This window comes from Paralichthys olivaceus, chromosome 14 (genome assembly GCF_024713975.1).
Source record: "Paralichthys olivaceus isolate ysfri-2021 chromosome 14, ASM2471397v2, whole genome shotgun sequence".
Classification (NCBI taxonomy): domain Eukaryota; kingdom Metazoa; phylum Chordata; class Actinopteri; order Pleuronectiformes; family Paralichthyidae; genus Paralichthys; species Paralichthys olivaceus.
The window spans coordinates 22,248,694-22,273,220 of NC_091106.1; the positions used below are offsets into that span (position 1 = coordinate 22,248,694).

At 41.8% G+C, this 24,527-nt stretch overlaps 3 protein-coding genes across 3 annotated transcripts; 2 read left to right on the forward strand and 1 right to left on the reverse strand.

Annotated features, from left to right (window-relative positions):
- Positions 1 to 902: 902 nt before the first annotated feature.
- On the forward strand, positions 903 to 9,791 carry LOC109630150 (gap junction alpha-5 protein-like). The gene is made up of 7 exons (XM_020088176.2): positions 903 to 1,367; positions 5,123 to 5,269; positions 5,547 to 5,711; positions 6,184 to 6,483; positions 7,159 to 7,224; positions 7,352 to 7,500; positions 8,105 to 9,791. The coding sequence occupies exons 2-7, from the start codon at positions 5,201 to 5,203 to the stop codon at positions 8,526 to 8,528; spliced, it is 1,173 nt and encodes a 390-aa protein (XP_019943735.2). The 5' UTR covers positions 903 to 1,367; positions 5,123 to 5,200; the 3' UTR covers positions 8,529 to 9,791.
- A 2,508-nt stretch (positions 9,792 to 12,299) lies between these two features.
- LOC109635887 (cytochrome c) lies at positions 12,300 to 16,363 on the reverse strand. Its single transcript, XM_020097363.2, has 3 exons — positions 15,899 to 16,363; positions 14,374 to 14,548; positions 12,300 to 13,495 (listed from the first exon to the last, which is right to left on the reverse strand). Exons 2-3 carry the CDS (start codon positions 14,540 to 14,542, stop codon positions 13,350 to 13,352), a joined length of 315 nt encoding a protein of 104 aa, XP_019952922.1. The 5' UTR covers positions 14,543 to 14,548; positions 15,899 to 16,363; the 3' UTR covers positions 12,300 to 13,349.
- Positions 16,364 to 18,095: 1,732 nt separating this feature from the next.
- Positions 18,096 to 23,938, forward strand: rbm45 (RNA binding motif protein 45). Its single transcript, XM_020086980.2, has 11 exons — positions 18,096 to 18,429; positions 19,261 to 19,383; positions 19,564 to 19,690; positions 19,844 to 19,969; positions 20,476 to 20,646; positions 20,910 to 21,039; positions 21,332 to 21,425; positions 21,944 to 22,101; positions 22,385 to 22,460; positions 22,730 to 22,868; positions 23,360 to 23,938. The coding sequence occupies exons 1-10, from the start codon at positions 18,154 to 18,156 to the stop codon at positions 22,844 to 22,846; spliced, it is 1,398 nt and encodes a 465-aa protein (XP_019942539.1). The 5' UTR covers positions 18,096 to 18,153; the 3' UTR covers positions 22,847 to 22,868; positions 23,360 to 23,938.
- The last annotated feature ends 589 nt before the right edge of the window (positions 23,939 to 24,527 follow it).

Here is a 24,527-nt window from a genome sequence, read left to right on the forward strand (position 1 = left end):
GTAAATGAGGTTGATTCACATGCAACAAACCAATCAGAGCTCTATCTCTCATTCCCGTAAAAACAGACGAGCTTTCACCTTTGCAAATAGAACAGAAATCTCACATGACAAAGACAGTTGAAACACACAGGCAGAAATATACATATATATATATATATATATACACAATTGTAATTCCTCTTCTCTGGGCAACAGATAAATCAATAATTGCGTCATCTGTGTGTAACAAGCAGATTGTATCCACGTGGTAAACTGATGCATGTACACAGCGCTTCATCACATCGAGCGCTCAAAGTGCTTTAGGTCACACTCACCCGCTTCTCTCTCTATCACTACCTACACATATACAGGCTTCACACTGTTCTCACACACTCGACGGTTCGGTGTCTCGCAAAAGGTCATTCCGGCCTGAAAAACTAAAGTAGCCGGACAAATAGATAGATAGATAAATAATATTAAAATGATTATTATCTTGATAATGTTTCCTAAAAATAGAACAGTAACTTTCCCACTGTTTGTTAATCGATGATTAGAATTGGAATGGAAACAACGAGCTATTTACTGGCACAGGGTGGTTTTAATCCACTCACAGCACACGGACGTATTAACAGTTGTTTGTGGATTTAACTTTGTTCTCACAATGGAGTTAAGTCACTGATTGGAGAGCGAGAGAGGGACAAAGAGATTGATGGAGAAGAATAGAGTGACATGGAGGAATGCAGGACTCAGACCTGCAGCCATTGTGTCCTAGTACAATATCTGACTTCCTCTAGATGCCAGACACCACAAACACATACATGCACATACATGAGAGCTGAATAGAGGAGGCAGGCAGCGGGGCACCAGGCCCACTTCCTCTGGAGATGGAGACTAGGGAGGGAGGAAGAGAGAGAGAGAGAGAGAGACTGGAAGAGGGAGAGAGAGAGAGAGAAGGAGGCTGGTTCAAACTTCAGTCTGAGACGTCTTATCTCCCGAGACTCAGTCTGTTCTCTCGTCTGTTCACTGGTGATCTGACCGTGTCTCTGACTCTCTCAGTTCAGCTGGACAAACTCATCCGTTCCTTCATCTGTCTATTCGACTCTCTCTCTCTTTCTCTCTGCTGAGAATCTGAAGCTCTCTCAACTTCAGTTGGGCTTTGGACACAAACTGGTGACTAGACAGCAGCCGAAACTACTGGAAGAGTCTTTACAGCCACATCAGGAGCAGACTTCTGCCGCCACCGGCTGCTGAGGATCAGTGGAAGGGGAAAAGGTGCCTTGCTCAACGGGACTTCAACAGCAGCTGCTGAGGAAGACGAGAGCGCCGACTTTGCAGCGACTGTCTTATACATTAGCTCGGCAGCTCCCTGCCTCTGCATCCTAGAACAGGTAAAGTGAGTGTAGTACGTGTTCATGACTTGGTTTTTAACTTTTAAACTTTAATTCTAAGTCAAATATTTACAAAATCATACATTTCAAGTGATTGTATTTTATTCAGTTTTCATCCTTATGCATTTTATCCCCCCAACAATGACGCCTCTTCGAAAGCACTGTTTTCTCGTGGTTCGGTTTCAGGCCAAGAGACTTTTTACCCCAAAATAAGTTTGCAAACACACGAGGAAGACACAGCCCAATATTCTCTCGTTGTGATTCAACGTAAATTAGATGAATCTCCAATATCAGATATTTCATTCAAAATCAAATTAATTTACAGTTAATTAAGACGGTGACACATAAGTAGATGGAGTTTCACATGATTTAAAAAGTTAAATAAAGGCTCCATTAGAAAGTCCTCAAAACTATGTGGAGATTAATTAATCTTTGTTTCCATCAATTTACCAATGTTTCTGGCTATAGTGTAAAATAAACCGTTTATTTCTGTGTTTATAAAAGTGTGTAAAGAGCATCACAGGTTCATTTTCACAGCTCAAACACTGTAAAAGAAGAATTATTATAGTTAACATTACATAAAAAAACAATAGAAGAATCAGTGTAAAAGAGTCTTAGTCTTTGATTCTCCTGCTTTTGATGTTGACAAAATAGTAACAGTGCACGTTATAAATAAAGTTTATTATCAGATTAAAAACATCCTGAGGTCTGAGCGATGTCAACGAATAATCATTTATTATGTTAAAACCACCAGTGGTGTGTGTGTGTGTGTGTGTGTGTGTGTGTGTGTGTGTGTGTGTGTGTGTGTGTTATCAGCGCAGGATGCAGAACAATACTGAGTGCTGGATAATGGGTGCATACACAGAGACACACATTTGTCTGTCTTTAGATGTGAGGACACTGATGTGATGCGTTCCCGCTCCGTTACACTAACCATCATAAACTTAACACTGACCACGAGCCTCGAACCTCAACCCCAGGAAAAAATAGTATTTGATGAAAATGATGGTTTCAATTCAAAGTGTGTCCTCAACAATCGAGAAACATGCACACACACACACACACACACACACACACACACACACACACATACAGTAACACAAAGGTCAAGTGAAAGTCTATACAAGGAAGTAATATTGTTATTAATGATGCTGGGAGCACTTTAAAACAATGTAAATACACACACACACACACACACACACACACACATACATACACACACACACACACACACACACACACACACACACGCACAGAGGTCGGAGCTTTTTGGGTTTTACAAAAACAGGAAAGGAGGGGCATTTAATGGAATATACTTTAGAATAAATCTGTGATCTGATTTAAAAAAAACTTAAAAACTGTGGTTTTTCCCTGAAGGCAGATTTTAAGTTCAGCATCTGAAATTTGGGGCAGTTTGCACCGAGCGGCCTCTGACACCGGGTGGGATGATGATAAAACACGAGATGATGTTATTTATAAATGGAATGGACATGAAACAGACAGAAGCTACAGGCCGGAACAGTGAAACGATGAGTGACACGTGCTCTGTGGTTTGAGAAATGACGAACTCACCCTCTGCTGGAAATGTGTTTCGCTTATTGTGACTGTGTCAACTGGAAGATTGACCTTTACCAGTATAATCATTTTCCACTGGCTTACGCAGCATGTTACGACCCGTTAAGTTTCATGTAGCTGAATAATATTATTGCATGTTAGCTTTACACTGGTTTGGATGAAAAAAAAAAAGTTGTTAAATCCATGACACGATGGTCAGAGTCGTATCAAAGACTCCGTCTGGCATGACGGTAAAATCGCAGAGGTCAAGTCAGACGTCTGTGCATCGAAATATCAGGAAAATCTTTTTATCTCTTGGTCCTAAAAAAAAAGGACAATAATTACCTTGGTGCTCAAGCGGGGAGCAGCCTTTCTGAACCGTTAAAAAAAGACATGCACTCCAGAAAATGTTCCAAAGAATTGGGTCAGCACATTTCCCGAGGTTTGCCGTTCACGTGAAGAACGCAGCGGTAGATTTTCAACTTCACAACAACAGGAAAATATCCGGAACATTCAGGCGAGGGACAGTGACTGGGTTGGAGATCTTCATCTTCTTTTCTCAACTTTGACACAATGTGAACGTCAGATTGTTGATTTCAGAAAGTTACTAAACTTTTCAGACACAACTCTTCATGATCCAACGTTAGAAAGACACAAGATTTCATTGAGGGAGTTTCTCGTTGACGACTGTTTTCATCAAAAGCCCTTGAATCTTTGTTGTCATCTTCCGTGTGTGTGGCTCCGTCACGCGTTAGACATGTCATCAACACGCCAACTCGCTCGCTGTGAATTTTACGTGGATTTTCCTGCTGTATTTTCATGTGGGCTCAAACAAACATTTGTCCACACATGGAAAAGTTCTGGAAAATGTTGACGTTCTCACCCCCTGCAGGAAAAGTTCAAGAACATGTCCAGACTATTGTGCTACTTCAAGTTACTACCTCAAGCACCGAGGCGGAACATTAAAACTGATTCAGCTCAAACGTCTGTAAAACAGACTCTCATTATCTCAGAGGCGACATTAAAAGAGCACATTTTCCTCGGGGTAAAAACAAAGTTTGTCGCTGGATCTTTTTTGGTCGCGGCAGCAAAGTGAGCTTCAAAACGTCTGTTTGTTGTCAGGAACAATGTCGGAGTCTTTGCTCCAGATCAACATCAGCACCTTTAGACGTGGTTAGTTCAGCACGAGGAGTCACTTTGAAGCTGATTACTGTGTCTTCGATTTTACACACGTTCAGTGGGAGAAGAGAGTCATTGCACCAAGATGCTAATTCATCAACCACAGACTTGTGATGCTGTGCCACCGCTTCAAGGAGACTGAAGAGTCATCTGAAAGGACAATACCGTGTCTGTTACTGTGGCTGCTGCGACAGTCGGTGATGTAGAGAGACCAGGGGAAGAGTGCAGCCGACTGGAAAACAACTGAAATGTCTAAAAACCAACTTTTATCAAAGATGAACGACCTGATCATCTTTAGAATTAGGGATTTAATGCTCAGCAGCCAAACCTGGTGGATCTACTACGTGTCGTTCTACTTTTAATCTGAAAATTCCACTATGTTTGACCTAACCTTCTCATTGGTGGGTGTAGTGAACACTGTTGGGAGTACCAGACGCATAGTCTTGTTTGTACTATTTATATATGAGTGTGTGTTTGTGTGTGTGTGTGTGTGTGTGTGTGTGGTAGGCAGCAGTGTTTACAGTAGACGTCTACGTTTTCCTTCCCCAGAGACAGACTGAGAGGGAGTGTGGGAACTGAGAGTGAAGCCAAACTGAGACGTGGGCACAGACATTTTTATTAATGGGGTCAGGGCCGTGGTGCAGGGAGGGTCACAGGATCACGATAAGAGACACACAGACACACACACACACACACAAAATCAAGATTCAGATTCTTCTCTGGTTTCCTTTATGTAAACGTTTAGTGAAAACTACATACTACTACAAAACTGTTGTTCAGATCGAACAGGGGTAAATAATAGGAGTTGGGTGCAGTGGGTGATCCTACGTCTCTTATCGGATGCCAAGTGTCATAAATCACCTTTACGTTACGTTCAAACATAAACTTATTTGAGCGAATGCACCTTTTTTCCAGATTTCGGGGGATTTTCATGCAGCGTTTTTTCAAAGTGAATTGAATGCAAACAAGCTTTGAGGTAGAATCTGTTCTCTGAAAGAGGTCGTGTGCCGTCTGCTCCTCAGGTGAGTCTGGCGTCTGTGTTCTGCTGAGAGATCATCGGTTGGGAAGTAAAACAAATCTGTGCTGATCTATAATCGGTCATGGCCGACTGGAGCCTACTGGGAAACTTCCTGGAGGAAGTACAGGAGCATTCTACCTCTGTTGGCAAGGTATGACACACACACACACACACACTCCACATGTTTAAAGTAGAGTTAGACAGACATATACACAGTCAATATAAATAAAACAAAGAGCAAAGAGTCAGTAGAGTCGCTCTGACTTCTCTGAAAGAAGGGTAATCTTTTTAAATCAAAGTAAAATGTGCTCAACTTTTTCTGAGCTTAATTTAAAACTTCCTGTATAAAGTTAGATCCTTCAAATTAGAATGATCTTCTATCCCATATTGTCGGATGTGACAGCTTGATAAAAGTCTCGTCTCCGCAGGTGTGGCTGACCATCCTGTTTATCTTCCGCATCCTGGTACTGGGGACGGCCGCTGAGTCGTCTTGGGGAGATGAACAGGAGGATTTCAACTGCGACACTGAACAGCCCGGCTGCGAGAACGTCTGTTACGACCGAGCGTTCCCTATTGCGCACATACGATACTGGGTAATTTACTACCCGACCTAATGTCAGTCTCTGCCAGTGGCTTTTTGTTTCCCGGTTGTTCGTCCATTCTTGTGAACAACAGACACAGAGATTCAGGCCAGTGTGGACAACAATTAACTCAAATTTAAAATACATCGTCTCCAGTGCCGCGTGCTTTATTCATGTTTGTGGATATCTTGACTTTATCCCAGTAGAAATATTGGTTGTTGACGTGTACAGTGTGTTCTGTTGGACTTGTATAACATTAGTTTTAAGATTCATTTGCTTCCTTTCCTGCAGCCACTGGTTTCTGATCATTTCGGGACAGTGCTGTTTTTTTCAAAGTTAAACCTGCAGCTAAGACATTGAACTAAACTCACTGTCCCCCTGGAACAATAGAAAATGGGGATTATAGTTAATAACCTCATGCACTAAGGTTGGGTTGTTCCTTTAATTTTGGTGTCAATTGTAAATGTGGTTGATCTCCTCCCAGGTGCTCCAGATCGTGTTTGTGTCCACTCCCAGTCTCATCTACATGGGCCACGCTATGCACACTGTCCGCAGAGAGGAGAAGAGGAGGAGCAGGGCGGAGGAGGAGGAAGATGAAAGTGATGGAGACGAAGACCCGGGAGGAGGTGAAGGAGGAGGAGGAGGAGGAGAGAAACAGAGGGGTCGAGTAGAGAAGGAAGAAGAGGAGGACAAAAGAGACGGTCCATTGGCGGGTCGAGTTCGTCTGAGGGGAGCGCTGCTACAGACGTACATACTGAGTATACTGATACGAAGCGTCATGGAGGTAAACATTACTTATTACTACTTTATCTTGGAGCTTTTAAGACTCTTCTAGGTCATTGTTGTGAGTTTTCTGTCCACAAATAGCTACAAATAATAATTAATGAAGTTTTAAATGTGCCTTGTCAAAGTTTTCTTCTAAAACACATTCCAGTTATGTTTATATTGTGTGTGACGTCTAAGAAAAACCTCCCGACTGCACTTTTTTCCTCATAAAACACCAACAAGGTTCAATTTTAAAGTGTTAAAAAGAGACGTTTGAAATTATCAGCTGATTACAGACATATCTTTCATAAACTCTCAGCATCAAACTTTATTCCTTTACTCACCGAACACTGTCTCTTTTTTCCTTCTGCCATAGATAAACAATAAACCACCATAGAAATGCAGTTAGTCTTTAATTACTTAATCAAATAATGTTGTTGCAGAAATAAAATTACGATAAAATCAATTATATATAATAATAATTAATTGGTTTACATATTAAGCTTAATTCAGTGTAAAGTGACGAATTCTGCTTTCAATGTCTTTATAGATGCTTGTTGAAGAATTGCCTTCTGTGGCCTAATATGAAAATATATCACACTGCATGATTTACTATGATAGTATTTAACTATGGAAGAGCTGTGTATTTCTACTTCTCATGGATCAGAACTCACTGTGACTGTTCTCCACCCAGGTGGTGTTTCTGTGTCTCCAGTACTTCCTGTATGGAATCTTTCTCAATCCTCTGTATGTCTGCAAGGTAAAAACACAAACCTGAATCAGTTTGATTTAATTCTATGATAAAAACACATTTAAGCCTACACTCACTCCTCCCTCCCTCACTCCCTCCCTCTCTCCCTCTCCCCCTCCCCGCCTCTCTCTCTCAGGCGTGGCCGTGTCCACACCCCGTGAACTGTTACGTGTCCAGACCGACAGAGAAGAACGTCTTCATCGTGTTCATGCTGGCTGTGTCGGCCGTCTCTCTGGTCCTCAGCGTGCTGGAGCTGCATCACCTGGCGTGGAGACACTGCTGCAGGTAGGAGCGTTGTGTACTCACACACTCACACACTCACAAACCACTGAGGGCACACAAGTCTTTTCCAGCAAGTTAGCTCTGGTTCTTGAGCTGGTTCTAGTCAGGAACCAATCAAAACATTGTTGACGAGGACGTTTTCTCAACGTTACACAACTTAGGCAATATGGAAGTAAACAGGGGCATCACTTCACTCTGTTGTTGTGTTGTGCCCACGTGTGTGTTTTTTTTTCAGACTGTGGCCCCGAGAAGTCATGGGCCCTGTAAGGTTATGCATTCAGTAACAGAAGCATGAAGTCAGTCTTTGTATTACACAACATGAGAAGTACAATTGGATGTGTGTGTCGCTGGCAGATCTTTTTAAGTCAGATAAAGTAAATCTGATGATGTAATCAGGGTTATCTTAGACTTGGGCTTGAAGACATAAACTCAGAACAGAACGCCTGTGTCACGAGCAGGGAGGACCGACAGAGAACATCGAACAAATAGGTATATTGATTTTAACTAGTTCTGCAGGAGCACATCACACAGTTGTTCTTAAATACACTATGACGTCTTGATTCAATCTGTATCTTTCAACTAAAAAGGCTCAAACTCTGTGTTTTAGGCGGTTGCGCTTCACGAGGAAGGCCATCACTCCAGCTAAAACCTCTCTGGCCCAGCAGCTCTCTCTGTCTCCTCCACCGCCGTCCACCCCTCTTCCAGACTTCACCCAGTGTATGATTGGCTCCTCTCACTTCCTGCCGCTGCCCTTCCCAACACACCGCCTGGCTAACCAACAAAACTCGGAGAACATGGCCACGGAGAAGAACAAAATTGCTGCCGCGGTGGAGGAGGTGAACATGCTCCAGATGAGCTGCTACTCGCCCGGGTGGCAGCCGGCGAGTAAAACTCAGAGCCAAGATGGAGGATACCTGAGGGCCGACACTGACTGCTACAGCCCCGGGAGCAGGGACATGAGCTGCCCTCGCAGATTCAGTAAAACCAGCGGAACAAGCAGCCGGACGAGAGCAGACGACCTCTCGGTTTAGAAAACAGAAACAGACAAATTCAACTTCTCATAAACCAACAGATATATTTGAAACCTGCTACCACGCTCGCCATACACTAGCTTCTCATACAGAACAGCTGGAAGAGTCAGAACCTTCCTGTTTACCGTGAACATTAAGTCTGTGTGTTTCTGCTTTGTCGCTCAGATGAGAGAGACTTCACTCTGAGACTATCGGACCTCGTGCTGCGATTCAAGTCCGAAACAAACCTGAAAACTAACAGAAATCTGCAGACGTTTGACAAAAGACACGTAAAGATTGTTTCTAACGATGTGCACAGACAGACAACGTGGACAATCTGACGAGAACATCAACTGGGTGAGATCCTGGATGGACACGTGTGGACAAGATGACACACGATTCCTCCTTCTTTACTCAAATGTCGTCATTGGGAAACACACAAGTGACGTCTCTGTCGAAATCTTCACGAGCGCGAGCGACTGAATCTGAAGACTCATGTTTTAAATATGTATATCACACACACACACACATGACTTGACCTTTAAAAATACTCCAGGAAGAAAGTTTCCTGAGAAGAATCATATGATTTACGACAAAGGCTTCTTGACAGAGCGCTTCATATTATGAGGCTCCTAAAGTCACGACAGGAGATTTTTCTTTAGCTTGTGAACAAGTTATGTTAAAAAAGATATGATGAAGATAAGATAATTCTGCATTTAAAGATATTAAAGATATCTTAATGATCTTGAGTTATTACTCATCACAGTTCAAGTGAAACCTATTAAATGTTAAAGGATTTTCCAGAGTCATTGCTGATGTTGTAAATCAAACAGTTATTTCTCGGCTGTTTGGTTAAATCTGATTGATTTACTTTTCACCTTCACAGAAGAGATTTATCATCATTTCCACAAGGTTTAACTGTAGTAATATCATTTTTCAGTGGATATGAATCATCGAACAATAACTTTCATTCAGTTTTAAAGAGATGTTTGACTTCCTCTTGTGTGCTACGACGTTTTGTGACAGTTGTGATGATGACAGTGAATTTCTACTTGACTGTACTATTTCTCCTAAGGTCCCTGGACATCACTGAAGAACAGGAAACTACAATCTACAGTCTGAAATGAGGGTTTTCATATTGCAATATTTACAAAACTGATGTTTATTACTATGAATCCTGACTTCAAATCGTTTTAATTTCCTATATTGTGGTTTTATATTTATTATTCAACTCAAATAATGAGAATGTGTTTATGTATAAAAAAGCTTTGCAGATAAAATAATACAAAAAAACCCTGTTTGTTCATTCTGTCTCTGTTTATCATTGTAAACACAGAAATGCACTGTTCATACGATCGAGTTTAGCCTTTACTAGCTTTATATAATCGATAAAGTACATTATTAACTTAGCCGAATTTTCCACAAGCAGTTGCTGTTTTTAAAATACTACTGTTTGAGCTTACAACTATCAGAGTATTAACGTAATGCCGAGGAGAACTTTAAAATCTGATAATTCACAGGCAGGTTCGGGGGGTCTCAAGTAAGGTCTACTTTCTACGACTTCTACGCGGGTTTCTTGCGCATTTATTCGCAACGGACATCGGAGAAAACGACGCGTAACTCCCCCTGAATGTAAATATGTGTGTAGCACGTCTGTGCGTTGAGATATGACCGAGTGAGGAAGCTAAATGACAAACCTGCACGTCCTCCACAAGAAGCGCGTCCGCCTCTGCTGCGCGTTTAAAAAGCCAAAAGCACCTGCTAACTCACTTCCTGTTGTTTTTACAGTCAGGTGATTCAGTCCAGTGGTTGCCATGGTGACAGGGAACTTCAGTGATGGCGTGTGTAAATGAAGATTTGGACAAAGTCATTCTGGGAAATAATAAAAATAAATCCTGCCTGGTTCCCACGGTGAAGTTTTCCCCAATGAGATCATCTGAAAATATCAGGAATGTTTGGAAACTGAAGCACTGGAGGTTTTTTTTTTTTTTTTCTGGATTCTTTCTCAGCCACGTTCAGACACACACTCGTGTTGTTTGTCTGAGAAATGAGCTTTATAATTTTTTAATATGTTTAATAAATTAGACCTCAAAGTAAATCAAATCCGAAAATCAATTACATAGTGACAAGCGTATAAATACGCGCGTGTGTGTGTTGTACCATATTTTACAGGCTGTGTTAGTCTAATGCACAACTTCTGTATTGTTTCATTTATTTATCTTCAAATCTGTATTTATATTTAGTTGTGTGACTGCAGAAGAAAAGAACAAAAAGAGATGGCGATGACCAGGATGAGCATATTTGGAAAGGTTTAAACTTAGAACTGAAGTTGATCAGATTAATGAGGACATTTGCAAGAGGACATTTGAAAGACAACAATCTCCAACTTAGTAATTGAATGAGGAATTTTTGAACAAGTACCTCAGTGAGATTAAAGATTCAATGAAAACGTGTGCTCTGTGCTGCAGTGGCTGAAAAACAGGATCCACTAAATGTCAAAAACTCAACTATACTGAGGACAACAGTTCTCTCTTGTGGCCAAATATATTATTGCAACCCTCCAAGATCCAGGATCAACACGTAGTATATCTCTCTCTCTCTCATATATAGTATATTCTGTTTATACCTCAGAAGACCTCAAACACATACTGAGGTCTGTGTTGTCAATGCAAACTGTGTCATGTGACTGCACACACACACACGCACACACCTGTTTATCATTCAGACATGTTTCAGGATCATATGTCAGCTGTATTTATATCTCACGGTTTGCACATGCGCATGTGTTCGTACTTGTCTCTCAAACTTTGGTATTAAACCATCGTTGTGAGGACATTTTGACCAAGTGGTGACGACATGTATGGACTGACTGATGTTTCAAGCTTCGGGTTAGAATCAGGTCAAGGTGCGGGTATATATTTGGGACGGTTAAGGTTTTGGTATGTGTCACTTTCTATAAATGTCCCCATGTTATGTATTGTCGTTAAATTCCACGAGTTTCCAGCACAGATAACTTCATGTCCTCGGCTGTGTGTTGTTAGAGACGCAGATTCAGGTCTCAACAGGTCTGCTGACCGGACTTTGATCGAAGGCAAACGTGACACGAGCACGAGGCCTGAGCTGCCCTCAGCCGCTTCACTTCCTAGAAAGACTTCACGAGCAGCAGAGGACGATTATGTAACACTGCCACTATATCACTACGCGACCTGGAGTGGCTGTTTGACCCGTCAGCCTCAGGTGATGAAATCTGCTCCACATTGACTACGTTTACACACGAGGGCAGAAAATATCCAGGACGCAGCAGCGAGCGAGACTCAAAGTGTTTTTAAACCGGAAGCAATGAAGACTTTAAAGTGTTTTGTCCTGAAAACAGACGTTAGAGGATCAGTTTTACCTCCTAACACTGAAAAAAACATGATGTGATTTCTTGAGGGGGGGTCTCTGAGCACCATTCTGGTTCTCTAGGAGATCAACAAAAATATAGAAAAACTACAAAATTTTGCAACATTTAAGAAAGCTTAAAAACGAGGATCCTCACTAACATTTAATGTTTTTTTCTTCGGGTTATGTCCGACCCCTCCACAAACTTTCATGACAATCGGCGGAGCAGTTTGTGCATAGTCCTGCTAACTGTCAAACAGACGAAAACAGAACCTCCCTCACAGATGCTCAGCACTTTGTGTTTCCCCAATAAATACAAACATCGGTTAAAAGATGTCGAGAAATATTAGTGTTATTAACTGAATCTGACTATTTAAAATATTTACACAAACAAAAACTCAACCAGTCGTGTTCGCATTTCTGAACGTCTGCATTTAATTGATCCTCCATCCATCCTTTCCACAGCCACACAAAATCACTACCACATGGTCATATGTATGTGCATATACAGTATATTGCTGTGCGTACACTGACAGGAAGCAACCTCATTAAAATACTTTACATATTCAGGTCTGTCAGGTTACAGTAAAATAAGTTAAAACAATTTCCTTCAGGCCTGTGAAACCAGGTAAATAACAAAATCCTTCCTTCGCTCTGGATGTTGACTTTTCCAATAGAACACAGTAGCTCCACAACATTTGTTCGGCACGGTGATCGTATGCCGGCTGATTTCACACAGCAGGTATCGCAGCACTGTGGGGGTGGTTTTAAAGAAATCAATATACACAGCATTTATATTCTACAATTCTTAGCTGTAAATAGTTTCATCTTCTAGGGGATAAAATGTTGAATCCTTGGAATCTGGGGAGAATTCATGGCAAGTGGGAGTTTCTGACAGCTGCGGTTTAAGGAGAGACAGAACTGATAAAATTCATTCGGTCATTGTAAAAGGTCGGAAACTCCACCTACCACGAATACAGGGGGGGTAGAACAAGTGTCAGCACCAGTTTAGCAACAAAACCTCAAGTTTCCCTCTCTTTATCACTCTGATGATAATCTTAGATGATTTGTGAGTTTCAAAAATTGAGTATGGTGGGGGATGGCTCTGCTCGCATGAAAGTAACATATATATCATTTCATGGCAAACAGAATGAGAGACAGACCAGGCGACTGATCTTAGCTAGCAAATTTAAATAGTTAATAATTAGTTTTAAGTTAAGCTTCGATTCACACAGAAAATAAAATAAAAACAAGAAAAGTTTTATGTTTTGTCACTTGAACAATTAACACCTGTTGTGAATTCACTGGCTAACAGGAAGTCCCACTTTTCTAACTGTACACAACATAAAATAGGTTATTGCAAATGACACAACATAAAACCATTTTTCAACCATGGGCAGGCCTACAAATGAACAAAAAGACATTAAAATGGCATTAAATATTCTGATTTTTGTGACTGGTTCATGACGTCGCAGATTTCAGGTATGCAACGAGGTCCTGGCGCTCTCCTTTCTTCTTGATGCCAGCGAAGATCATTTTGGTTCCAGGAATGTACTTCTTGGGGTTTTCCAGGTACTGCATCAAGGTCTCTTCGCCCCACACGATACCTGGAGAAAGACGGACAATCAGTGATGACCAGGAACGGGATAAATTATTCATTCAGGGTAACCAGAATCAGAATACTTTATTGATATCAGGGGGGAAATTGTGTTTGTTACAATTGCTCCAAGTAAAAGATAAAAATATAGCATATAAAAATAAAATATGAAATATATACAATATATGGTGAGTACTGTTCATTGAATATTTAGTGCAAATGGATAAGCTTGTAATGAGTCCAGTCTGTTGACTGGGAGGAATTGTAAAGTAGGATGGGCACAGACAGGAATGACTTCCTGTGGCATTTTTGTGATCTAAGAGATCAGAGAGATTTAACTAAGAGAGACCAGAGCTCGAAGTGAGGAGGAAACAGATATCAGTGGTGGAAGTTCAACTAATTGGCACTTTTAAAGCAAACGAGTACAAACTGATAACGTCAGTGCAGAAATGAAAGATCTAAGAGCAGGACTTTAAACAACAAAGTTTGTAACTAAAAGTAATCAGGTAACATTTAGCATCTAACATGGCAAACATTAATTAGGTTCAGCTTCTCATTGGTGAATATAAATATATAAATATAAATCGTCAAGTGCTGTGTTTGAAAAACAATTCACTATCATGCCTCATCTTTGAGCTGCTACAAACAACAAATGTCACATGTTGCTTAAAAGACTTAATTATAGATTATCAATTAATAGTTAATAAAATACTGACTACTTGATGAGCTAACTTCATCATAAAGGTATTTTAGAGATGTTCCATAGTTAGTAGTTTTCATTAATTCACAGCAAATTAAAAAAATCTTTAAGCCAATTTCAGACGATGCCTTCCTCCTCTTCACTCGCTCCGTTTCCAGGAGATAAGTGGGTTATTCGTGTGAACTGACCTTTACTCTTGTTGGCATCTGTGTACGAGTAGCCCTCTGCCTGGCCGGTCTTGCGTCCGAACAGACCCCAGAGGTTGGGGCCAACCTTGTGCTTGCCCCCGTTCTCTACTGTGTGGCACTGAGCACACTTCTGGACGAAAGCCTTCTTTCCCTTGGCAATGTCTCCCATTGTCAGCTGGATGGAAACAGAAAGATTAAAAAGATTAAAAAGCAGAAATGAAAAGTGTGCGTCTATTATTCATAGAGCCTGGATGAGACAGGAAGCTCCTCCACTGCTGCAGTTTGACCGAGGCCTCGCTGTGAAGGTCGTTTGAGGTGAAGACTTTATCTGCACCTGTAGCTCCACTCTCTTTACTTTCAAACACTCCTGACTTTAACCTTTGAGCTGGTTGGCATCAGGCAGAGGTCGTTTCAAAGAAAGGGACAACACCCTTACCTTCTTACCTGCACAAAGGAAAATGCTCGAGTGGATAACAGATTTAAAAAGAGGGAATATGTGTAATGAGCAGCTAACACACAAGTTTAAAATGAGTCATGACAGTGATATGAGTGTTACAGTAAAACATGCTCCCCCTGCATAGTCTGTCCTCACGTAACCTTAAGTATGACTCATCTGCTATGTAATGAACCTGCACTACGTCAGCTTGTCCTCCATCTACACTCCCAATGTAAAATACAAATAAAAGAAAAGAGAAAAGTGTAGTTGGGGAGTTCAGATGGGTGATGAATTACATAAGAGGGACCGTTTTAGCAGGGGTACCGGTTTTCGGGCTCAACACCACCTGAGTGTCTGTCTTCTCTCGACCTCACCCGCTGCAGGAGGACGTGACACACGACACGAGAGGAGCCCTGCGTCTGAAACCCGTTCACGACACGTTTCATACGCAGAAGACGTGTTTTTAAACACGTCTTCATTCACACTGAAGCAGCCACGGAGCTGCTAGCACGCACAGAGCTAACGTCAGAGTAGGAAAGCACCACCATGAGCCCCCCCGCGCTCCTCCTCCTCTCCGTCTTAACATGGCGGGCTGCTCCTGCACCAAGGACACACAGCTTCTCCTCCTCACTGACTGACAGCAGCTGTCACCGAACTCTGATTCACACACGTGGTTCTACACGGTTTCTGTTCGACGCGGCTAACGAGGCTGGAGGTGGGGGTGGGGGGGGGGGGGGGGGGGGGGGAAGCTAGCTTAGAAACCCGCCGCCGTTAGCCGGGGGATGTGTCACCCATCCCGGGGTCAAGGATGCCTCAATGACGGGGTGTGGATGTCGCTCCTGCTTCAGCTTCACCGCGTCCGAGAGGACAAATAAGTTGAACTAGGTTTAAACACACAAACCCCGAAGAGGAGGAGGAGGAGGAGGAGAACAACGACTCAATTAGATAACGAGCTCGGAGCGCAAACGGAGCAACCGAGCTATTCCCCAACATGGCCGTTAGCTCCCACTGCGGCGCTCCAGCATCGTTTCCGGGCGTGAAAGTCACAAACCCTCCGCCGGCAGCCGGAGAGGAGGACGAGGAGCTCACCTGTGAGTTAGACTCGGTGTCGGTGAACAGGCTCCGGGGTCGAACGGCGGCTCCTCTCTGCGGCTCCTCTCTCCGTGTGACGGTCGTAAAGAAGGTCACTGCGCTTTACGCTCACCGGCTCATGACGTCATCCGCCGGTCACGTGCCGCGCGCTCTCCTCTGCACCGTGACGTAGAGCACGTAGTCACCGCGTCTCAATTCTGTGAAGACTCGTTCCCTTCTCTCTCTCTCTCTCTCTCTCTCTCTCTCTCTCTCTCTCTCTCTCTCTCTCTCTCTCTCTCTTTATATTAATTTAATGAGCGGATCAATGAACTCCAGGAGATTTAACCCTCGAGTGCACGTGTCAAAGTCAAATCACTGAACCTCGTGTTTCCTTCCTAGCTCTGAGGGAGCGGAGTTAGGGAGCTAGGAGCTAGGGGAGAAGGTGCCATGCGTGTTTTGGGACGCGTCCCCGCTTCTCGTCGCGTGACCAGCTTCCATTGAGAAGCAAAGGACACCTGCTGAAGTGGCCTTATAAGGACGCACGTGAATACTTTAAGCTTTTGTAACTGGTATTATGAAAAATATGAAAGTGTACACAATCTTTAGTTCAACAGTTTCTTTTATTCTATATATTTCACAGAGTCTGGAGATAGAATAGAATAGAAAGCTTTATTGTCATTGTGCAGGATACACTCAGATTGACAGTGCTCCTCCAGTTTAGTTTCAGTTGAGTAAAGGATGTGCTTAAATACAATATTTGTACAATTATACAATAAGACCATAGTTACTGTTCTATTAGTGGAATACATCATCTTTCACATGAATATTTATAGGTGAAGTACCCTCATAACAAACAAGTCACAAGACTCTGATGATAAATGTCCTCACATGAACCGTGAAACTTGAGCTTCCCTAGTAACAGTGACAAATGACAATCATACTGTACATACGTCAAATGTGCATACCTGTCGTCTAAAGAGCACATTGTGTTTATATTTTTTACACTGATCAATACTTTTATATGTTTGTATTTATTTATTTGGGTGAATTTGGGTAATGTGGGACATTGGTTAATATTGTGGGACACCTAAGCTTTAGTCTAGTGTATTTCCTGGTTGAACAAAATCTAGTCGACAGAACTTTGACTATAGTTTAGTATCATGTGACTGAAATCAATGTGGTGATGTCACAGAAGCGGGCAGGGCAAGTATCAATCAGAAGTCCCGCCCCTTGGCTCTGCATGACAAGGTCAATGACATAAGATTGTGACGAGATTAATGTTGAGGATAAAAATCTTTCATAAATAAGACAATGTTACTTATTGACCTTGACATGCATAAAGGAAGGTAATGGAGACCTTTTTTTAAAACCCTGATATATGTGTCCCAGTTTACAAAGTGACCTGTCCAAGATTATTTGATTCAGACAGAATTTTCTTTTTTGGTACAGAGAACACTAAAAGCTTTGCCCTGTCTGAGAATGATATCTGCATTCTATCTTCTGGTGTGGTCAGTAAACATCTTAAGGATTACAGAAACGTATGATATGTTGATCTAATGTCCAAAACAAATATTGGAATATGTCGCAGAAGTCAAAATTGCACAAATGTCCCAGGTTACCAGAATTCACCCGATATGTTGTGTTTATGCTCAAACATAACGCAGCAAATTCCTTGTATGTGTTAACCTACTCGACAATAAACCCAGATACTGATTCTGATTTAAATCATTTTTCTTCAGTAGGTTTTATTTTCGTCTCGGCTTATTGTATTCTATTTTAATGAGAGTCCGGTTGCTTTAGTTGGTGATTTAATCATAGAAACATCAGTGTTTATGTGTTCATTTTAAAAGATCTGTATTTATATTCACAAACAAATCATTTTCTTAATTCAAGTCCTACATATTGGGTTGAATGTGTGTAAATAAAGTTATTTATAATAAAGTTAATCTGTTAAACATCAAATGTATGTATCTTCTCCGAAGCATCCTTGTGCATTGAGTACTCCCAGACACTAGATGGCAGTAAACGTTCCCTCTCTTTGCAGTTTTTCAGCTCTAACTATTGAGTGTGTTGACTTAATATTAACCACAAACGATATAAATAAATAAAAAATAACAACTGAGTGATTAAAACCCGCTTTAGGTTTTTTTCCCCTGGTTGTTTTTGATGATTGTTAAAGTGAATCACCGACCACAGGAAACAGGAAGTGCCGGGGAGCAGTTAAAGGCAGCACCGACAGCCGCGGCTGCACCGAGCTCAGACAGGAAACAAACATGGAGGAGTACCCGACCAAACAAGCCACCGAGAACCTGGACGACCCTCCCAACAGCCGCCTGTTCGTCGTCACAAGCCGCTCCATGACGGAGGAAGCGCTGCGGGACGCGTTCTCCGTGTTCGGGGACATCCAGGGGGTCTGGGTCGTGAAGGACAAACAGACCAAGGAGTCCAAAGGCATCTGCTACGTCAAGTTCGCCAAGTCCTCGCAGGCCTGTCTGGCCATGGAGGAGATGCACGGGAAGCAGCTGGCGGAGTCGTCGAAACCCGTCAAGGTACCGGACACTGTGGATTAAAGCAGTGGGATGCTAATGGTTAAAAAAAAAAAAAAATTTAAATCTCCGTTAAAACCCATGGAGAGCAGCTCGTTAGCTCGTTAGCATGTTAGGCTAGCTGCGCTGGAGAGAGGAAGCTGTGTTCGAAGTGTGAGTTCACTCCTAATCCCACGTGTTCACGTATAATCTACTGGCGTGTTTAGATTACGTGTGTGTGTGTGTTGTTGGTGTGAAGGTGGATTTAGATTCTGATGAAAACTCCTCTAACGACTTGTTTTTAGTAGAAACTGGGTCCCAGGGTTTCTCGTTTGTCCAGTGACCCCCTGAAACTTCAAACAGTCCCCGAGAGCCACAGCTCGGGAATGTGGATTATCTCGATGATCCAGAACAGTGGAGAAAGTCCTGTGTGTCTGAGTTACTGCAGATTTATTATCTTCCATTCTGGTGTCTGAGTATCAGAAGCAGACAAGCAAAGACATGTAAACTAAGAGAGAAGTAAAAGTTGCTTGTTAAATCGTTCTCTCCTGCTTAATATAATATATAATAACTTTATTTGTATAACACATATCTAAACAAGAGTGCAATGTACCTCACAAAATCCATAGCTGAAATGAATGAATACAAATTAAAGGTGTTCAAGTTAAATTTTAAGCGTCAAATCAAAACTTGATTTAAATGTTAGAAATCAAGGTTGGACAACAAATAAATCATGTAATTGTTTGAAAATCCTTAATTCATTGTTGTCTCACTGTGAAGGTCTTAATGTTTTCCCTTTTAAACTTGTTACCAAATGTTTGTACCGGTTTTGTTTCTTCTTTTCTGGTCATTCAGGTATTCATTGCCCAGTCACGGTCGTCAACAAGACACAGAGATGTTGAGGATGAAGAGCTGACCAGGATCTTCGTCATGATCCCTAAAACCTTCACAGAGGAGGACCTCAAAGACACATTCAAAGTAACGACACCTCCCTCTCAACTTACTTGTTCTGTGCCTCATCGCTGTCATTAGCTGTTTCCAGACATGAACTAAAGAAAAGTATTTCCAGAGTTTGTCTTTCACATATGAAGGACAGCAGGTGATTCTAGAACATTAAATGGGGTTAGGCTATAACTGCCCTCTCTGTTTGTCTTTCAGGATTATGGTGATATTGAATATTGCGTGATCATCAAGAACAAGTTCACTGGGGAAAGTAAAGGGTTGGGCTACGTGAGATACTACAAACCCTCCCAAGCTGCACATGCCATAGAGAACTGTGACAAAGGTGTGACTCCTTTCATTATTTGCAGAAGAAACAGTAGCAGGACATTTACTGAGATGTCTAAGAAACATTTAACAGAATGTTTACTGAGTTTCCAGGTATGATCGTCCCTCTCTGTAAACCACATGTTTCTCATTACTGTGATGATGTCATTAGCTTACAGGGCGATCCTGGCTGAACCTCGCACCAAGGCTACAGCGTCAGAGGATTACAGTGGGGGATCCAGCAGAGGGGATTACATGGGCGGTAATGACACCATGAACCAGTACCCCGTCCCAATGGGTAAACGCTTTTTGTCGGTGCTTGTTCTGTCATATTTGTGTTTAGGTGTTTCAGCACTTTACACTAGGAAATAAACACAGCACTGACACTCAAATCAGATTTTTAGAACAATAACACAACTGTCATCTTTGTTGTTAGAGACTTTTCTATTCTGATTCTTCAAGTGGTTGTTTCTTTCTTCCTGTATTATGTGTGAACTGTGTATCAGAATTGTTAGAACTGTTTATCAGGGTCTGTGACAAGAAGTTTAGTCAATCCAGGATGAGGTGGATTCCAAAGCGATCCAACCATCTGACAAGCATTTCAGACAGAGACACTGGTCCAGTTAGTGTGTCCCTGTCTTCCTGCCAGTGGTTTCACAGGATCCCACTGATCTGTAGGTGGCAGCAAAGCACCATGTGCAGGGTAAAGTGTGTGGAGGGAGGCAGGAAGTCAGTTTTATAACATATATTCGATATCTTCCAGCTTCCGTAGTGTTGATAAAGTTGATGTTTGTCCCTCTACAGGTGACCCTGGGAACTACCAGGCCATGGACTTCCGCTCCGGTGACTTCACGCGGAGTCTGATGATTTCAACGCGGGCCGCACTTACACAGGAGCAGATCTTTCCACTGTTCGACATCATTCCTGGTATGGAGTACTGCGAGCTACAGAGAGACGCTTATGGAATGAGCAAAGGTTAGTGATCTAATACTGTTTAAGGGATTTAAAATAAACCTGATGTGTATTTTATCTAGCAGTCTTAAACAAGTTTTGTTGTTGGGTCTCATGATTCCCTCTAAGTTAGTTACAGAACACAACAGGATACAGGCAAAATCTCTGGAATTCATCTCATCTGTGATTGTTGATGTGTTCAAATTGTTGATTTTTGAATTCAAAGAATAAGCTACATATTTTATAATCTATGCTTTCGGCTGTTTGTCTGCTTCCTGCGCTCTCAGGTCACGCACTGATTCGTTACAGTAACTTGGGATCAGCAGTTTATGCCAAAGAGAAGCTGAATGGATTTGAATATCCACCTGGAAACAGACTGGTGGTAAACTTCGTCGATGATGGAGAGGACCGCAGCAGGTACAGACACACACACATGCACACACTACACATGTCTATCTACTCAATACACAGGACCAGACGTTAATGGAGGCATGAAGCAGAAGTGTCCTTCAAAGTTAATATATCCATTAATTTAAGAACTGGGACCAAAAATGTTAGACCGCTGTTAGTTCTCCAAAGATTTAAAATGACCACAACAACAACCAATCTTTGAGCTGCAAAATGTGGACACATAGTGAAACAGTGTGTGTGTTTCTGTGTTTGTTTCTGTGTGTGTTCTGTGTGTGTTCTGTGTGTGTTCTGTGTGTAGTCCTGTAGGTCGGATGGCGATGCAGTTTGTCGCAGCACAGATGATGTCTTCAGTGTGGAACGGACCCTCCAACAGTCAAGTGATGAAACCTCCTGTAAGTTCAGGAAATCAATGCCTGAGTTATCAACTCGTTTAGATCGACCCGCTCGTCACTTTGAGTCATTTTCCCACTTTTTCATTTGTCACTTGCATCGTCTTTGCGTAAGATTAACACTCACAAACTCCTCTAAAAGCTTTTTTTAATGAAAGAAAATGAGGTTTCTGCTCATTGCTCTTGTATTTCAGACATTTATTGAACCCGCTCCACAGGAATTAACAAAAAAAAACTGCCTGTGCAATTTTTTCAATCTGAAAAATTTTATATTTTATTTTCCTTCGGGACAAAATCAAAACTTCAGAAAACGGCTCACCCTGTAAACAACATTTCAAAGTTAATTACTGTTCTGGGTAATTATTCCCCCAGGCCTCTGACACTTATGACATTTTGCAGGGTGAATAATTGATGAAATAAAGTTGGTAATTACACACATACTTAACCTTGGATGTTTTATACCACCAGGTATAAAAAATAAAACATATTAAAGTTGGTGGGGTTTCTTTTGTATCCCCCAGGGTTTCTCTGCCGTCTCTACAATGTCTCGGGTTCAGACAGACGTCAACTTGCCCCCGCCGAAGAAGCTCGCTCCACCTGACAGCAAAACCAAGGAGCGCTTGTTTGTCGTGTTCTCCCCCTCCCAGCTGCCCCCGGATGTGCTGGAGGACGTTTTCTGGTCAGTTCGTCCTGCGTTGTCTGTTAATTTGAACTATTTGCTCATCAGTAAAATTACATCTTGTGTATATATACGCCACCCAATGCTCAGAATGATGGTCCATTAACCAGAGGGTCAAAGGTTCAATCGATCACAACTCTTAAGCACAGTCAGCGCAGATTTGTCGGGGGCATCAGGCTAAGTGCTCTCTAATAACGCAGCAGACAATCAGCATTAACAAATGTTCCTGCAGTTCAATTAAATGTTGTTTCTTCCCATGGCGTCTCTCCGTCTGTCACTACAGTCGCTTTGGTTCCCTGATCGAGGTCCATTTGGTTCCAGGAAGGAAAGTTGGATACATGAAGTACGCAGAGAAACAGGTGAGAGTCGGGACTGAAGCTGAAGACAAACCAGAGAAAGACACGAAGAACTTCATGAAGGAAGCGTTGCAGCAACAAAACAAACATTGTGCTTTAACTTTGAGGATAACTTGTTAAACACAGACCAGCACCTGTTCTTTCTGTGTCTGTGTCTCGATATGTTGAAATGAAAATTATCGGATTATTTTTTTTTAATGAACCAGGTTCGTGTTAAGTTTGTCTCCCTGAATGAATCCCGCTCGTCTCCCCTCTGTCTGTCCGTCCCTCAGTGCGCAGACGAGGCCATGGCAGCGCTTCACGGTCGGGTCGTTAACGGAGTGAAGATGAAGGTGATGCTGGCTGATCCTCCCAGAGAGGAATCGCACAAACGCCCTCGTACCTACTGAGACCACATGACAGAAACGACCGGTAAGTACCGTGTTTACTGCTTCAGGGACCAGAATGAGTAACAGGACGTGTGGTACCAATGTTACATCTGATATTAATGTGTTTTGGGTGATTTATGATCAGATAGAGCTCAACCGCATGAAAGTACAGATTTAACCCGAGACTCATTGAGGACAGATTGTAAGTCAGGTTTACAATACTCTATCTTTTTTATTCTTTAATAATTTATTTCTCTTTGGCTGCTCATGCAGACTCATTGCCTCCTTTTTACAATCCTCCATTACAGTGACAAAGAAAGCTGGTTAGCATGTTAGCTTGTTTCCTCACCCCTACATTTATATACTTCTCTATCCTCAGCACTTCTTCTTCCATTAGAGGCTGTTAGATGTTCATGAAATACAAAGTACAATCTTCTGCTGATGAAATTGCTCCGTAGTCTGATAAGAAGTCAACAAGTAACTGATGAGTTCTTTCTCTTCCTGTGAATAACACTGCAGCTTCTTGTTCCCTAGGCGACTGTTGTCATGACACAATGACACCTGACCTGACAGACCGACCGACATCAAGACCTCCTCCTGACCCCTGACACGACCTTTGACACCTGTCTGACCTTGCTCTACGTTACATGTCACTTATCTGACGCCGTAATCCAAAGCGACTTAGAGTTGGTGCCTCTGGCTGCAGGACGACCGCTCTGCCCCCTCAGCCTGATACAACAAGAGCACAGGGAGCGTAAACCTCCCAGTGTGTGAGTAGTCGTTTGTCACCAGTGTCAGGATTTTACGCTTTTTTTAAATTTAAGTTCACAGTTTCAGCCACGACTTTGGGTCTGATCAACTCGACTAACTGATGAACAGTAGAACCACAGCAACAGCAGCACCACTTTTTTTTTTTAATCCACAGAAGAAAACATTTAGTTTGGCAACGTTTTGTTATTGAGAAAACTTAACGCAGGTATTGTAAAGCTGGATATAGACAGTTTATCCCAAGAGGTCCTTAATTTTCCTCTGTTGCTATGAACTGTAATCTCATGTTGAGCAAGTGTAAAATTTCCTTTTTGCCTTGACACAAATAAAAATTAGTTCCAAACACCTTCCTGTCCGTCTCACCTCTTCTTCTGGAGCCGTCTGATGGATAACTGGTCCGTTAACTGTTGTTTTATCAAGATTTTCATTATGTGAAATATAAAAAAAGCTTAGTTTCAGGGTTTCTTTAGAGGTTTTAGTTGCTGTAGTTTTTCCTCCTGTTCATTAGGTAATCAATGTTTAATCATTATTTCAATAGTCATTGTTTCAATGTAAGATAATATGCAGCTTCATCATCACAGTACCTGGGCAAACAGGGAATTTCATAAGACTCATGTGAAAGGACATAATAAATCTGACAACTCAAAGTATTTTAATCTTCATATCTTATCTCTATATCTATAATCTTTTTTTTATTGCTATACATTACATGCAGGCATTTGGCACCACTCGACTTTGTTCCTGTTAAATTAGTTAATTTTCATCTTTTCAAATGTGTTCATGTGATTTAATTTCCTAAATGAAAACAGTATATATATATATATATATATATAACCCCAGACCAGTGAAGTAGTGCTGGTTGGTTTCTGTCAAACCACTATAAACAACTTGTGTTGTAATTGTACATTATCCAAGAGGAGACACAGACACACGC